Below are 15,479 nucleotides of genomic sequence, written 5' to 3' on the forward strand. Positions count from 1 at the left end.
TCTAATGCTTCCAAGTTGTGTTGGTATTATTATTTTCCAAACTCTTGAAGTTATAATGGTCACAGCTTCCCCTAATAACTTTTGCAATTTTGCATTCAGAAGTTGGCTTACTATTTGCTAGAATGCAGAATTAATCTCAGTATTGTGGTTGTATCCAAATAACTGACGCTGCATATTTTTTTGTTCCAAGAAAGAAAAGGGAAGAAAACAGTTGGAAGTCGGACGACGTATCCATTCCTCCCACGAAAAGGTGAACAAATGTGAACCGAAACGAAAATGGCAACAGTAGAAGAAGAGACAAAACTCGAGAATCAAAGGGTAGGCAGAAGAGGCCACCTGTAGTCCAAACTCAAACTGGACCATACAAAAATAAATTTCCTGGTTCAGAACTCTTATAATTGCTGGCAGCTACTAATTTGTTGCTCACATTTAAGGAAAACCAGAAAAACAGCATACACAGATCAAATTTTGTCGTATAATTGTATGAATTTCCAGGGTGAGGTTCCACTTTGGCATATATTGCTTGGAAGAAAAAACCCAAAAAAAAAAAGATAGAAGTTTTGTGGCAAAATAAATGCTACTGAAATAATCTGCTGGAGGAGACTCCTAAAGCACCACAATCACTTGTGTTTGTTTTACTTTTCATACCCCAAAATTGCCACCTTTGGCGCTTCTTGGCTCTCCTGAATCTTTCCCTCTCTCTCCATATTTTTTCCTCTCTTTCATTTCAATTTTCGAACTCAACCCCCCTCTACCCCTACGATTGGGAAGTACTTTGAGAAAGACGTAGGAAAGTAAACCTGCAGCTTTTGAGGAGAGAAAAACAACTGATTCACAGGCTAAAGGGGTTATGGACGAAGATAGAATTGGGCTGGTTTTGGTCAGAGTTGCTGAACTGAGGGGTAAAATCACTAATTGTGTCCATAAAGCAGCGACCAGTGGCAAGAAGGAAGATGGAGAAAGCCTAAGTAAAGACTCTAAAGTAGGCCTTGATGCTCAAGAACAGGAAGCAGAAGAAGATGACGATGAAGAAGCAGCAGAGAGTCTTCTGAATATTAGGGAAGCCCTTGAATCACTTGAGGCCCAGCTTTCTTCTTTGCAGGTCTCTCCTCTCCTCTCTTCCCCCTCATTTTCTTTTAAAGTTTCGCGCACACAGTCTCTACAATGTTGTATTTTCTTGAAATTTTAGGGATTTTCTTGTGTGCCCTCTATTTATAGATAATATATGTGGAATCAGATCTCAAATTTCAAAATTTACTTGAATGTCCCAAGGTTTTCCGTTAGATTCTTGAGTAAAATCATTTAAGTTTACAGTGTTATCAGTCTAGGGTTTAAGTTAGTCAATAATGGTCTTGAATGACTGAGTGCTTATGTTGGTTCATCTCTTTCTTTGTGGCTGTTGGAGAGGTCTTTTGTTCCGGTCTGAAGCAGAGTCTTGGGCCTGGTTTTGTGCTAAAGATGATATCTTTGCGAGAAATAGGCTATTGAAAGTCAAATTGTTTGGAGAAACCTGCCGAATATGGTTGGAATTGCCTGGAGTTTAGGGTACATATTATCTCTCGATTGTCTCAGTCCCGCTTTTCCTGCACTCTTTTATCATGCACAGTCCCTAATTCCGTGCACTGAGCAAAATTCCTATTTTGGGGCTATGACTTAGTTCAAGCAAACATAAGCTAAATGAGTAGTTTTGTGTTTTTCCCCCATCTTGTTATTTTATCGCGGTTACTGGAAAATGAAAATTGTTGAAACAAGTTTGGATGTCTCGTGTTTTGCCTGATTTAGTTGAAAATGATCTCTAGCATCCATCCTTTGCTCTTAGTTATAAGCTCTTTCCTAGAGTTTCATTGATCTGATAAAGAATCAGGACGTCCTTTTTGGTGTGGAAGTGGTTCTTTCTAGGTACATAACTACTATTCTGGTGGAGGTAATTGAGTGATAGTGCTTGGTTTCAACTTGATTGGTAAATTAATTCCTTAGAGTTCAGTATTTATCCAAGACATTTGTATCAAATGTGAGAATTTTAGATTTTAATAGAAGGAAAATTGAGAACTCCTAATTTTATGTTCTCTCATAAAGATTTTGGTGCTCTTTGGAATCAAATATTGGTATACCACCCGTCATCTGTAGATTCAATAGTTGGGTTTGTATAATAGCACAAAGTTGAAATACATTACACTTGAGACATTTGTTAATGTATGGGGCTGGAATGCAATCTGGAAAGGGTTCCATGTGAGTTGCCTTAATATCTTAAGGATTCATTACCATACATTCGGGGTCTATCGTATTTGATGACTTGAATTGTCCAAAGATGGTGATTGTTCGTCTATGGGTAATAATAAAAGAGAATTTCTCGCTGCACCTGCTTCTTCTGCAGACCTTTCTGCGGCATTTAAACTGGATTGTAATTGTCATGATTTATGAGACCACTGATTTCATCTTCAAATGATAAATCAGATTTGGTTAGTCTCCTTCATTGTTTATCTAACAAATCTCTGGTAGCTTAGTGAGACTGAGAGAAGTGTTATATTCGATAAATGGGAGTAGTGGCTTTATCTCCTATTACTTCTGATGATATCTCGATTTTTGTTCAGTAACACCACAGCTCCAGAACCTTGGGTATGGAATGATTACTTAGTGGCACCTTTTATGTCTACGAGGCATGTCTGTACTTGGGTACTGTTATTATTTGATTTGTGAACAATTGTCAAACAGTTGCTTTGGAGTTCCAGTTTCTTTTCTCCATTTCTTGATATTTCAATTGTGTTATCTATTTGTAGTGTAGATTTTATTGTCTTATTTGTCGTAGTCAGATGACTGGATAAAGCTTTCTCCATATATCACCATAAAGATCTAGAAGAAAGTAAATTGAGGCTTTGCCCAATTCATCCGTTTCTCTTGTAAAGGTCTAGAAACTCACTTTCTATATGCAAAACTTCTATGGCCAGGCTTTACAACAGCAGCAATTGTACGAGAAAGAAGCAGCCTTAGCGGAAATTAGATACAGTCAAAGAAAATTGCTTGAGAAGTTGAAGGACTACAGAGGGGAAGAATTGGAAGTCATTCGTGAGGCAATTGCTTTTGCTGGTGAAGCCGTGGAAGATAACAACGACCTTCTCCTCCCACCATATCCAAGCCGGCCTTTGCATTCTGCGATGTCTGATAATGACTATTTATCACAATTTCCTAGTACACGTAAGAAAACCCAAAATGGGGTTGTAAGTGGTGAAACTAAGAATGCACCTGCAAAAGGTTTCCTTGAATCAGACACAGACCAACTCCAGCCTGAGCCTGGAAGACCATTGTCCAGGGTAAAAGGTTTCATCGGTGCAGTAGCAAAGTCAGCGTTAACTATCGTTGGGGTATTCTCTGTTCTCAGTTTGGCAGGCTATGAGCCTCGGTTGAGGAAAGGTGATAAGCAGTTCAAGTTGCTTCACCTCTTTCAGCAACATCAATCTGGTGATGGTGGAATAACTGTTGAATGTCCGCCTGGTAAAGTACCGGTCCTTGAAAATGGTGAAACACGCTGCCTTGTAAAAGAACGAGTTGAAATTCCATTTGAATCTGGGGTAGCCACCCCAGATGTCAATTACGGGTGTGGATGAGATGATGTTTTGGGTGGTGATGTATATCTCTGATCTTCTGACGTTGTTTCCCTTATATCTTTCAGTGAATCTTTTTTGTTTTTTTCGGGGTGATAGTCGAATAAAGCCTTTCTAGCTGGTTGCAAGGAAGTTTAGGGTAGAATTATCTATATTTGAGGGTTAACAGTGCTAGTTAGCTTTTCATTTTTGGAGCTGCAGATTGCAGCGTCTTCAAAAAAAGCAACCAAAAATTTTCTTGGTGAGAGTATTATGGACTCATCATAGTCTCTAATATATATATATATATATATATATATATTTTTTTTTTTTTTTGAAAAATGTTATTTGCACTCCATCTTTTTGTTATTTGTACTCCAATTATTTGTTTTATCATATAGTCTAATAAATGAAAACTATGTGATTCAAATAATAGTAGGAGGCAAGTAACATTTCTTCCCTTTTTTTTTTCTGTAATATAAATCTTTTGTCTCTGGCTTTCTTGATTTCTTTATAAGTGCATCACCAATGGTGTGTTGGGGAATATATTAAGAATGAATAAGACGAACGAAATGCAAGAAAATAAGAAGTTTTCTGGTGTCTGGCTGCGTTACCGGGCGCTCGACTTAAAAACTGCAAAAGTTTCCCTTGTTTTTTAGTAGATTACTTGACCATTCCGCCGTCAATGTGCATTTGCGTCAGCTCTCACCGCAGCAGAAGTCCAGGTGTAGGAGGAGTGGGAGACCAGACCACCATCAAATTCAAAACAATGTTCAGTCGCCACCAAAAAACAATGTGCTGTCCGAGTTGTTTAGTAGTATTGAGCCGCCTCTGAAGATGGCCATTCGCCCCCACCAAAGGTCTCCGTGAGATTCAAACGACAACTATATATACGCACAAATCCATCCTACAGCAGCATAACATATAGTAGTATTTTAGTACTATCCAATACTAGACTGACGTTATTCTCTGAACCATTTCCTAAACCAGAAACAAAATGAGTCTTCAAGAAGGAGGGGAAAGTTGTGGGTCTTTGGCAGGAAGAGTGTTTACTGAAGAGCAGGAAGCCCTGGTGGTGAAGTCATGGAACTCCATGAAGAAGAACTCGGGAGAATGGGGTCTCAAATTCTTTCTCAGGTAAGTCGGTGTCCTCTGTTTTGCATTTGTCCTGTGTTCTTGAATGGCCTTTTGCTCCGTTCAGAATTAAAAATAAGCGGTTGGTGTCGTATTTCTTTTCCTTCTGATGATCAGGATATTTGAGATTGCACCGTCCGCTAAGAAATTGTTCTCATTTCTTAAAGAACCGAACGCTCCATTGGAACAGAACCCCAAGCTCAAGACCCATGCCAAGACTGTCTTCGTCATGGTCAGTAATTGTTTAATTTTTTCACGTTCGTACTCTGGCAAGAAAAACAAACTATGAAGATGTCTCACAAGTTGCAACCAGATACTGGGACCTATTTTACTTTGCCTTTTAGCTCTGATGTGATCTCTGTTGCAGACGTGTGAAGCTGCGGTTCAACTCCGGAAAGCTGGGAAAGTTGTGGTGCGGGAATCAAGTCTCAAGAAACTGGGTGCCACGCATTTCAAATACGGAGTCGTGGATGAACATTTTGAGGTATAATTTGATCATCGTCATCATCATCAGTAATTGGAATGAATGCTCTGCGGTACATATCTTTAGGTTACAGGGTAGCCCGACTGTTCTACTGTCCCTGTTCAAGATGAAATGGATATTTATCTAACTAAATGCTTGGATGTTTGCAACCACAGGTGACCAAATTTGCACTGTTGGAGACGATCAAAGAAGCAGTTCCAGAAATGTGGTCCACAGAGATGAAAAATGCATGGGGTGAGGCCTATGAACAATTGGTCGCTGCCATCAAGACCGAAATGAAGCCCTGAACATCAAAATCATTGGGGGTGCGCTCCCAGTATTTCTATCCGAAATTCTCTGTTTCTCTTGTCAGATTGAATTGTCATGTTTCAATAAACCATAAATAGATTGTACAATTTGAAGCTGTTTCATATGGTACTTGGACACACTTCAAGATTGTAAGGCTTGTTTTATTAAAATGTTCGGTCCAGTCAATTAAAATATGCTGCCCGGCACAAGGATATGATAAATAATCCATCTTACTAATTGTGAGGTAAGTTTCTTAGGTTACAGAGTGCGATTCATCATATCGTGTTTCTCACCCGTAAGTAAAAATGTTCAGGGGACCTAATTCTATCTTTCATTTCATCAGGAAACGAGCGTTGCAATCACCTACTAGTAGTATTAAGGGATAATTTCACAAACCTCCCCTGAAGTATCTGACAATTACAGACAGAGAGCTCCCCTCAATTTTTAGAAATCATACCTAGTTCCTTTGCTTTTACTATTAAGGTAACAAAATAGGTCCATCAACCTAGATTTTTCCTCAAATACCCTAAATTACCCTTGTTCTATAAAAAAAACAAAAGAAAACTAGTTTTCTCAACACTTTCTTCCAAATTTGCAACAACACCACCACCAAGCAAACACTTTAAACTCCAATGTCAAATCTAATTATTTCCAAACATGCGACAAACCTACTAAACAAATAGTTTGAATAGTTCAAGAATTTTAGCAGCTCCAAAAATCTCAACATCTGTCTTGTAATATCATCCCAGCTAAAATGTTTTTGAAAAATAATTCTCTCTTGATAACCAACAGCTAAACTCACACTCTAAACTTCAATTCAATACCTAGCACTGTCACAAAACAAATAATAATCTAACCTATCACCACCAGTAGAATAATACTCTGACTTCCACAGAAATATTTATTAACATTGTAAAACAGAGTAAAGCCATACATAACAAAACTAGAACCAACAATATTAATCAAGTAAAGAAAATCAAATGCATTTATTAACATCCTATACAAGTTTTCAGGATAATAATCAACCCAAGAATTTTTCCATTAATCCCTTATTTTCCATGCTTCTTAATTATCAATTGCATTATTTATTTCTTTATCATCACTACAAATATATTCATTTTTTTTTAGTTGACAATGAAATCTGCTCCTGCAAGTAAAATAGTGCCATATTCATCAAGTAAACAGAGATAGTTATGCTATGGTGAGTCATAATTAAGATATACAGAGATGTGGATATAGAGAAAAAGTAAGAGGAAAGGAAAGGCAAAGAAACAATAAGAGAAAGGAAAAAAGAATCGTTATTTAAAAGAGTGAGAGAAAGGAAGAAAGAAAAAATGGCTGTTGATGGAGCATAGAAAAGATAGGGTTTCTTTTTCTTTTTTCTTTTTCTTGGATTTATTTAACCTTTACATCATATTGCGAATTATCTATTAAGTGAAGGGCATTATAGTCATATTATCATACCAAGGGAGGTTAGTGTAATTTTTTAAATTTGAAGGAAGCCGAGTGAAATTGTAAAAAACCTCAGTGAAGGTTAGTGAAATTATCCCTAGTATTAAAGAATGAACGACGTATGCAGCTCAGGCATCGTAAAAAGAGCAAACGCCAACCACCAGGAAACAAGCAGCTTAATCAAAGTTATTAATAATTTAATGGGGTTTAGTATGCTTAGAGTTAGAGGAAATCCTTTGTGGATTTTTAATTAAACTGATCATTGCGTAATCAGCACTTGACAACAAATAATCACCGGTCCATGGTTCAAAGACTCAGCCGAGATCGAGACGAAGGAGCTTTTCGTTCCAATATCGAGATGAGATGATTCCGAAATAATAGATTGTCAGGAATTCGATCGAGTTGTCACCGTAATGGGGCTTTCCGTTCCAATATCGGAATGAAATGATTTTGAGATAATGGATCGTCAAGAATTTGGCCAAGACGTCTTCAAAACGGATAGAAACGATCGAGTTATTTCTAGTAATCTCGAGTTAATTTGAATTTTTATTATTTTTGTTAATTTTTTATTATTTTTGTTTATTATAATTTTTAAAATATTAAATATTTTAAAAATTTGTGTCTCGTTGAGAACTCAACCGATATACCAATATCGATGTGGAATGATTCGAATCACTATGGCAACCACGACTTTGAACCATGATCACCACTCGTCCGAGTCAACTCACTGTAGTTTAGATTCTTCCTAGCTTGCTCTGTTCCTAGCACGGAACCAAGTCCAATCCCAATAAGCAAATGAATGGGCTATCCTGCCCACGACTGATCCTGAAACTGAAAGGGAATGAATGGGAAAAAGAATAGGCATGTCGTCGGATTGGGGGAGAGTTCTCTGAGCATTTTAGATCAAGAACGATAATACGCCGCCATGTGATGCGCCGCTTTTTCCTTCTGGTTAAACAGACAGATGCAGTCTGCTACTACTTCTCTTACGGTCAGGACTTTCCATGAAAAACTACTTACTAGTAATTGGTTGAGAACTTTTCAGTTAATTAGCAATTCGCAAGTAGTACAATAGACATGGTAAAAAAGGTCAAGAAAGAAAGAATCTCTTTTGCTGATGCAGTTAACAGCCTTTTTAATTCATGAAAAGCAACTCCTCTGTTCCTTACAATTTCTATAGAATGTGACTCGAGAAACCATTCCAACTGCACCATCATAGCTCTGTTGGCAACTTCTGACAGAACCCTGTTCCATAGTCGCGGCGAAAAATCCGATTGCTGCGCTGTTTTCATCCTGTAAAATTACCGATGTTTGCAATGTAGCGCGCCCCATGTCCGGATCGCTGAGCGCTTTGCTGGCCTTGACGGCTAGTACACAGAGATCTCGTAGAGAGAGAGGTAGTCGAAGCATTGGAATTGGCAGGAGGAAGTAAAGTTGGCCCGGTTGCAATTGCTCATCTTTAGCCACTGGGCCAGGGACTGCATTGACATTCATGGTTTCCGAGCTCGAAAGGAAGAAATTGGGGTTGTGGGATAGGATTTCCGCTGCTATTGTGGGCTGCCAAAGTTCTTGCAGCCTCCCATTCCAGTGAATTACCTGAGCTGCTGTGGGCAAATTCACCGGTATTCCGCCTTGTCTTGTGATGGGAGAAGAAACACACAGTCCCATGATCATATAGTATATGGTTTTGAGGGATGCGTCAAATTCCTTCCAGAATGGAATTTTAGAGAGAGAGAGAGAGATAGGGAGGGAGGGAGCGATCGAAAAATGATGGGGCGATGCAATTTTCGGAGGTTCTGGTCGCAAATTTATAGAGAAGTCCCCCAAAGTTGAATAAAACTAACTTTAAAAAGTGCATTTTTGGAATAATTTATTTTTTAAAAAAATTAGTGTGGCACTTTGTGGGGGAAAAAATGAACATGCAATTAAAACAGATGCTAGGCGAAGGATGATGCCAGTCATATTTAGACACCTAAAAAAAAAAATGCTTCTGGCATTCGACTATTATGTGCTATCTTGCCTCCAAAATATATATATATATATAATTTGGCCTAAAAAAATTCAAAAAATTTGTGAAGAGCCTAAAACACGGTTTGCTAGTATCATTACGCAACAACAACTACAGAAGACTAGTAGTAGTAGTACATCCCCAGCATTTTTTGTTTTCAAAGGTTTGGGGTTTGTTTGATTGACGAGTTGGTTAATCGATCCAGTCCTCCAGTTTGTATGTAGTGGCATTTGCGCGAGGTTTGACGCTGGTGGAGGGAGGGGCCGTCGATGCTCGATCCTACTATCACTTTTTCCGTGTCTGCTTATTAAAATCTCGTCAGTCAATTGGTGGACCGAACCACTGGGCCAATGGCTCCGTGGCCACCAGACAAGTTGGATTGTAGGTGAGGGTTCAAACATCATCTGCAGTGAAAAAAAAAATTTAAAAATTGTGTCATAATACTTCCTTAATCTAGTTAGGTTTATATACTCACTATCTTCTACCACAGCCTCTTTAAGCTCTCCCTTCCTCCTAGATTAAGATAGAGTAAGTTATATAAATATATTTTTGCTGATAAAAAAAAAAAAAGTCAATTGGTGGACCGATTTTGTTACTGCACTATTTCACCACCATAAACCAAAAATTCCATGTTTGGATGGATAATAGCTGGCAAGTTGAGCTATGACTAGAGTAGTAAAGTTAAAGAGCATCCACCAGCAATGGTTTGTGATACAAGTAAGTAGCAAGAGATCTCGAAATTTGAGATTTATATATATATATATATATATATAAAATAAAAATCATTTCGAATTTACTGAAATCATCTCTGTCGCCACCATGACGGCATGATATGGTTCTGCAACTAGTATTCTCTAGCGAATTTATGTATATTTACTAGTAGTATTTGGCAAGTGTAGCCCATCTGAATTGCAATTTTTTTTTTGGAGGTTTTGCAGAAAAAGTATATTATAGTAATTTGATGTATGCAAGGTAAAAAAATAATTCAAAATATATTCAAAAAATATATAAAAAATTTTTAGAGAGAAAATTGCAATCCAAATCTTTCTGATATGCCATTTGTCGAACTGGTGCACTGGACTTCTCTTTATAAGGTTTGACATAATGTAATTGAACTTTTTGTTTGGATAGGAGTTTATTTGAAATAATTACTGTACCACTTTTTGTGATGTGATGTATGTGAGATAAAAAGATAATTGAGAAGATAAAAAGGTGATCGGATAGTAGATTATTCATCAAATTTATTAGTATATTTTTATATCATATATATCCAATCAAAAAAATGATACAATATTTTATTAAAAAATATATAATAATCTACTGCCCAGACACGCTCAAGATCTTGGCAAGACTTCTCCTCAATAATACTGGTCATGTCAAAATTGGGGTTCCCATGTCACTCTCTATCTGAATGTAGCATATAATATTCAATTTCTCGAAGATAAATACTAGCAGTTCATTTGCCCTTTTTGTGGGACGTAGGACTGACGCGGATCCATAATCTTTCCTTCCTAGCAGCCTCCCAAGTTCCAGATTCAAGGGAGTCTCATTGCTCATGCACGAAATATTCATAGTTACAGCCTACAGTTTCGAGAAACAAAAGCTTGGGCCATTATGGTTACCTGCGGCGATCGATCGTTTCACATTTCATTTCATGCATCGTTCTTTTTTCTTAGGGATGGCAATGAGGGCGGGTGTCCGCGGAGGGCTCTCGGGGTGGGGGGGAATTTTTTCCCCCCGCTTAGAAACGGGACCCCCGCCCCGTCACCCGCAAAAAAATAAATAAATATATAATTATATATAATATGTAAGTTAATTAGTTATAAACTTATGATAATGATATTATTAGTTAGATGTATTATATAATGTATATTAGTTTATGTAATATAATTGATATTATCAATTATATGAATAATTATATATGTCTACTAATAGAATTTATTAATTAGTTATACTAAATTTACTAATACATTTATACTAAATTTCTAATTACACTTAATAGAATAACACTTTTTTTCTCAAAAAAAAGCACAAACACAATAATGAATTAGTGATTGCATTTGTACTAAAAGTGAAAACTTGACTATTTTAGTTATATTTATTTCATCATATTAGATTGTATTCAAATAACTTCTGGTTAATTGTTTTTATGAGTTTCAATTGTAAAATTACAATGAATAATAATTTGGTGATGTGTTGATTTTTTAATATTTGATTATTTATTAAAATTTAATTATAATAAAATTATATTAATTTCGCGGGTGCCCCCGCAGGAGAAACGGGGCAAGACGAGGCGGGGCAGGATGGGGTGGGGGGAGTGGGAGGCGGGGATGGGGGAAATTAATAGGCAACGGGCCCGGAGGGGCGGGGTCCCTATTTTTTCTCCGACAGAAGCAATCACTCTACTTTTGATAGTACTGCTACTACTACTTTTTGTCCAGATTCAATATAGTCAGATATACCGGTGATTTCGACAGGTATTTCGTTGAAGCCATAACTTGGGAATTAAGATAATTTGACCGCTAAATTGATTTTGGGAGAGCGGATACGATATATTCTCGGATTAATTATGAGCAGTAATATCATAAATTGGAAAGAAAAGTACATACCCGGATTAGATCAAGTTAATTATTTTTGTTCAATCGTCTTGCCTAGTTGCCTTAATTCGAATCAATACACTAGGGTCTGCAACAAGGGCATCCACTTTCGTCATGGATCGAATGTTTTCCAGAGCAAGTCTCGTGAATCAGGAGCTCAACTACACCAATCTGGCCGGACGGATATAGATTCAGAGAACCTGCACCGGGATTGATTTTTTTACGGTATGATTAGCTTCATCCGTACAAGCAACATCCCTTTCTCTGTCCCCTTTTTGGCCACTTTAAAGTTCCTAATTGACCGGGAAATGACCGAGTCAAAAATTATTATTGCTATGTTCGACGAGCAGAAATCCTTGATATAGAAAGAAAGAAAAGTTGCATATCGGTTTCACAACTGGCCGTGGTTCATGGAACATGGGGACGGGGAGGTGGGTCTGGATCTTGAGACTCCAAGAGAAATCAGAAACTAGAAATGGAATACGGGCCGGGCCAGTTGCCAAGACCAACAAAGGGTCAAGAAAATCATGTGAACTAGGGAGTTGTAGCAATAGGATGCGAAAATTTCTATTCACAGAAAAAGGAAGAGAACAAAATGACGGTTAAAGATGTGTACCGCGTATGATGTGAAAGTTTCCCGTGGCTGCTTGACAAAGAGATTAGGCAAGCATTTGAGGACGAAATCCTGGAATTTGTCAAAATTATAGTTACATGCAGTCATGTTGATTTAAAAAGTAGACCGTTCATGCTAAAATTGAATTTGAAACCCAATTACCAAACATCCCCTAAATATGCATTCAATGTTACGTGCCACATCAATAGTATTAATAAGTGGAACTACGTAATTTTGCATTGGACAGATATAATGGATAGAGGATCCCATCTCAAACCAGAAGAACCTATTTAGCCTATGTTTTCCTGGCCCTGGATGTGTGACAAAGTTTTTCACTTTTAACTTTGCTTGAATCGAGAAACCACTTTCTGAATTGAGTTGTGCTTATTCTCGTGATTCAGTAGCATTTTTATAGTTTTATTGTGTTTTGATCCAAGCGAGATTTTTAATTTTCTTTGTACGATTTTAACACAACTGCTATACAACATGAAAGTTTCAATTCTACACTATTGCCGAGTGGTAAAAAGTCGTTGGTGAGCCTTTGACAAGAGTTTTGGTGTTTCTCCTCCCCTAGTTTCAATCCCACATCGATTCTTAGTGGTGTGCGTGTGTTCTACTTAAGATTCTCGGTGTAGTCTGAAAGTCAGCATGCCTCTTGAATTGGGCCGTGGGTTCCCCTTAGATAGAGAGTGTGTGTGTGTGTGTGTTTCTACATATTGCTGAGAGGCTATACGTCCTCCACGCTAATGCATAACAGCTCAGTGGACAGTCCTCGTCATAATCTAGTGGAACAAAAATTTGAGAGGCAAATTTGGAATATTCTTCTGTAAAATAAATCGTAACACTTTTTTGTTCGAGATAAAAAATAATTAAAAAATATATTAATATTGTGGGAAATTAATGGATTATTTTTCATCTATAAATATTTAATTGAATACAAAGATGTAGCTCTAGGCTTATAATCATTGTAAACATTTAATAATCATCTCAAAGAATATTTTTCAATTTTCTCAATATGCTTTGTGATATTTGATGAATATTATTACATTACGTGTCAAACTTTTTAAAATATTTTATAATAGTTGAACGTTTAGAGCACATTATATTTCTAATATTATTGATATTTTATCTTGAATTATTCACCCTTGCACAAATTCACTGCTAATGAAAAAGATCAAAAAAAAAAAAAAAAAAAGGAAGAATCCGTGCATGACTAGTTCTCAATCTGAACGCGAAATAAGACCAAGCGAAGAAATGTACTGTTCCGTCCCAAGTCCAAGTATAGCACGAGCCCACTAGGCCCAAAATAAATTTCAATTGCACAGTCTTAGAGTGTATACTGGGCATTTCGTTAAATGCCACATGCTAATAGGTCGCTAAAGAGTCGTTTTTTTTTTTCCTCTTTAATTTTCAGTCAAAAATGAAATTAAGTATAGGACATCAAAATTTTTATGGTATTAATGTATAATGTTAAAAACTATATGTTTGGGTAGAAAAAAAAAATTATTATTATTTTTTTGGGTGGCATTACACTTTTGGCATTTATTTCTATGAATTGGGTTACAATCAAACAGAAGACTATAGTATTGCATTGTTTCTAGGATCTTGCAATCTAATCCATAATTAACTATTAAAACAATCCAACTAATGATCCTATTAGCATTTCTCTGCATTTACCTATTACATCCCCCATGTATAATCACTTTTAAAACCATTAAAAGAGGAAGAACAAGCACTACAATTAATCATTATGATACTGCCATCTATCTATATTGGTTGATTTGCAGCATTTATTCTGAATATCTTTTGAGAGACAAATTAAACCAAAGAAGCTGAAAAGATACTCAACATTTGAAATATTGCTATAAAATTCATAAAATGAAGTTAGGTATCCCAAACATGATGAAATTAAAATAATAGTACACAAAAAGTAGAAAATTTTTAGGTATATTTTTTTTTCCATGATATTCAAACTTTTTAAGTGTTTTCAAGGTACACTAAATTGGAGCATTTTGTGTTCCATGTACAGTGTTGTTAGTGATTCTTAATTAGAGAGAGGTTCACAAATTGTTTAGGATTTTTTCTAATCTTATTTTGTCTACACCGATGTCACGACAACCATTAAGAGCAGCAACGGTTGTCCAGGTCCCGAATCAGGAGTGCAATTGAAGTACAAATGCAAATTGAATTCCATATGCAATTCACAAGATTAGCTTTCATGAAGATGCGCGTGAAGCCTGACCTTTTTCAAAGAACAGAGCTTCAAAACTACTTTGAGAAGAAGGACTAGCACAAACAGATAACTAGCAGCTGCTAGAGAAAATGGGCATAACAGATTAACAAGAGACCAAATGCCGGAACCAGCTGATCTCTCCAGTGTTTTTTCAGAGTCCTGGGAGTCCTTATTACTCTTCCGCTTCAAGTATCACACTCAACGTTGCAGCAAACTTGCTCACTTTCGATTTGCCTGCTCCTCCGTCTACAGCCGGTGGTCCTCCCCTCTTTACCAACCTCAAATCGCAGTAATCAGCCTGGGGAGTCGTTGTTGACCTCACCTTCACATTTTCTTCATGGAAGAACGCTAGCGGATCCTCAACAGCAACCCTTCTAGGTCTATAACAATACTTGTCCATTTGCTGTTCGCTTCTCATACTCAGAGCTACGCTCGCTTTAACAGCCAGAGAAGCCATATCCTCGGCTTGAAGCCGGTGCGTCAGAAATATCAAGGGCAGCTCAAAGTAAAGCTGGCCCGGCTGCAGCTCCTCATCCCCGTTTACAGCTGAAACTAGGCCATCAAATTCCATTTCGTCAGCGTTGCATATGAAGAAATCAAGATTTCTCTTTGGCAAATTCGAGACCTTCATAGGACAGGAGAATTCTTCGAGTTTACCATCTAGCAGAATCAGTTTGGCCGTCCTCATGGACCCCCTCCTCCCATATGAGGTACAATTTCCCATCTCTGAAGTATGTGCTCTGGCAAAATAGTATATTGATCGATGCAATAGCAAGCTATGTAGGTGTTACGATTCAATGCATATAATACGTATATACTTACGTGCGTTTTTTGTTCGTGCGAGAATGTTTGAGAATGAGATGTTTTGGTTGTCGTGGATTTATGGGCGCTGATTTGTTCAAGATTGTAGAGCGAACCTGGAGAAGGAAGGAATTCTTAGGCAGGCACGCGTTTTGCTTGGAGCCTCGAGATATATTTCACAATTCACACCTGGTAGAATTTAATCATCTCACAAAGAAATGGTAGGAGAAGATGTTATCTACTTCGTATTTCCTGTACGTCTGAACGTACTTTCACGTAGTTTTTCGCGTC

The 15,479-nt window shown here is 37.3% G+C and overlaps 3 protein-coding genes across 3 annotated transcripts; 1 reads left to right on the plus strand and 2 right to left on the minus strand.

Moving 5' to 3' along the window:
• The first annotated feature begins 625 nt into the window (after nucleotides 1–625).
• LOC113723998 (plastid division protein PDV2-like) lies at nucleotides 626–5,606 on the plus strand. The gene is made up of 6 exons (XM_027246952.2): nucleotides 626–1,102; nucleotides 2,946–3,599; nucleotides 4,567–4,715; nucleotides 4,830–4,944; nucleotides 5,080–5,196; nucleotides 5,352–5,606. The coding sequence occupies exons 1-6, from the start codon at nucleotides 851–853 to the stop codon at nucleotides 5,481–5,483; spliced, it is 1,419 nt and encodes a 472-aa protein (XP_027102753.2). The 5' UTR covers nucleotides 626–850; the 3' UTR covers nucleotides 5,484–5,606.
• Nucleotides 5,607–8,076: 2,470 nt separating this feature from the next.
• On the minus strand, nucleotides 8,077–8,604 carry LOC113728655 (uncharacterized). Its single transcript, XM_027253037.1, has one exon. The coding sequence runs from the start codon at nucleotides 8,602–8,604 to the stop codon at nucleotides 8,077–8,079; it is 528 nt and encodes a 175-aa protein (XP_027108838.1).
• Nucleotides 8,605–14,559: 5,955 nt separating this feature from the next.
• On the minus strand, nucleotides 14,560–15,111 carry LOC113723406 (uncharacterized). Its single transcript, XM_072076786.1, has one exon. It carries the CDS (start codon nucleotides 15,109–15,111, stop codon nucleotides 14,560–14,562), a length of 552 nt encoding a protein of 183 aa, XP_071932887.1.
• Nucleotides 15,112–15,479: the final 368 nt, after the last annotated feature.

Source organism: Coffea arabica, chromosome 2c, assembly GCF_036785885.1.
Source record: "Coffea arabica cultivar ET-39 chromosome 2c, Coffea Arabica ET-39 HiFi, whole genome shotgun sequence".
Lineage (NCBI taxonomy): Eukaryota > Viridiplantae > Streptophyta > Magnoliopsida > Gentianales > Rubiaceae > Coffea > Coffea arabica.

Bases quoted from the DNA above. Each gene is read 5' to 3' on its own strand.
- LOC113723998 (XM_027246952.2), top strand. From the start codon at position 851: ATGGACGAAGATAGAATTGGGCTGGTTTTGGTCAGAGTTGCTGAACTG. The intron at 1,103-2,945 runs GTCTCTCCTCTC...TTCTATGGCCAG, and splicing joins CCCAGCTTTCTTCTTTGCAG to GCTTTACAACAGCAGCAATT. The intron at 5,197-5,351 runs GTATAATTTGAT...TTGCAACCACAG, and splicing joins TCGTGGATGAACATTTTGAG to GTGACCAAATTTGCACTGTT.
- LOC113728655 (XM_027253037.1), bottom strand. From the start codon at position 8,604: ATGGGACTGTGTGTTTCTTCTCCCATCACAAGACAAGGCGGAATACCG.
- LOC113723406 (XM_072076786.1), bottom strand. From the start codon at position 15,111: ATGGGAAATTGTACCTCATATGGGAGGAGGGGGTCCATGAGGACGGCC.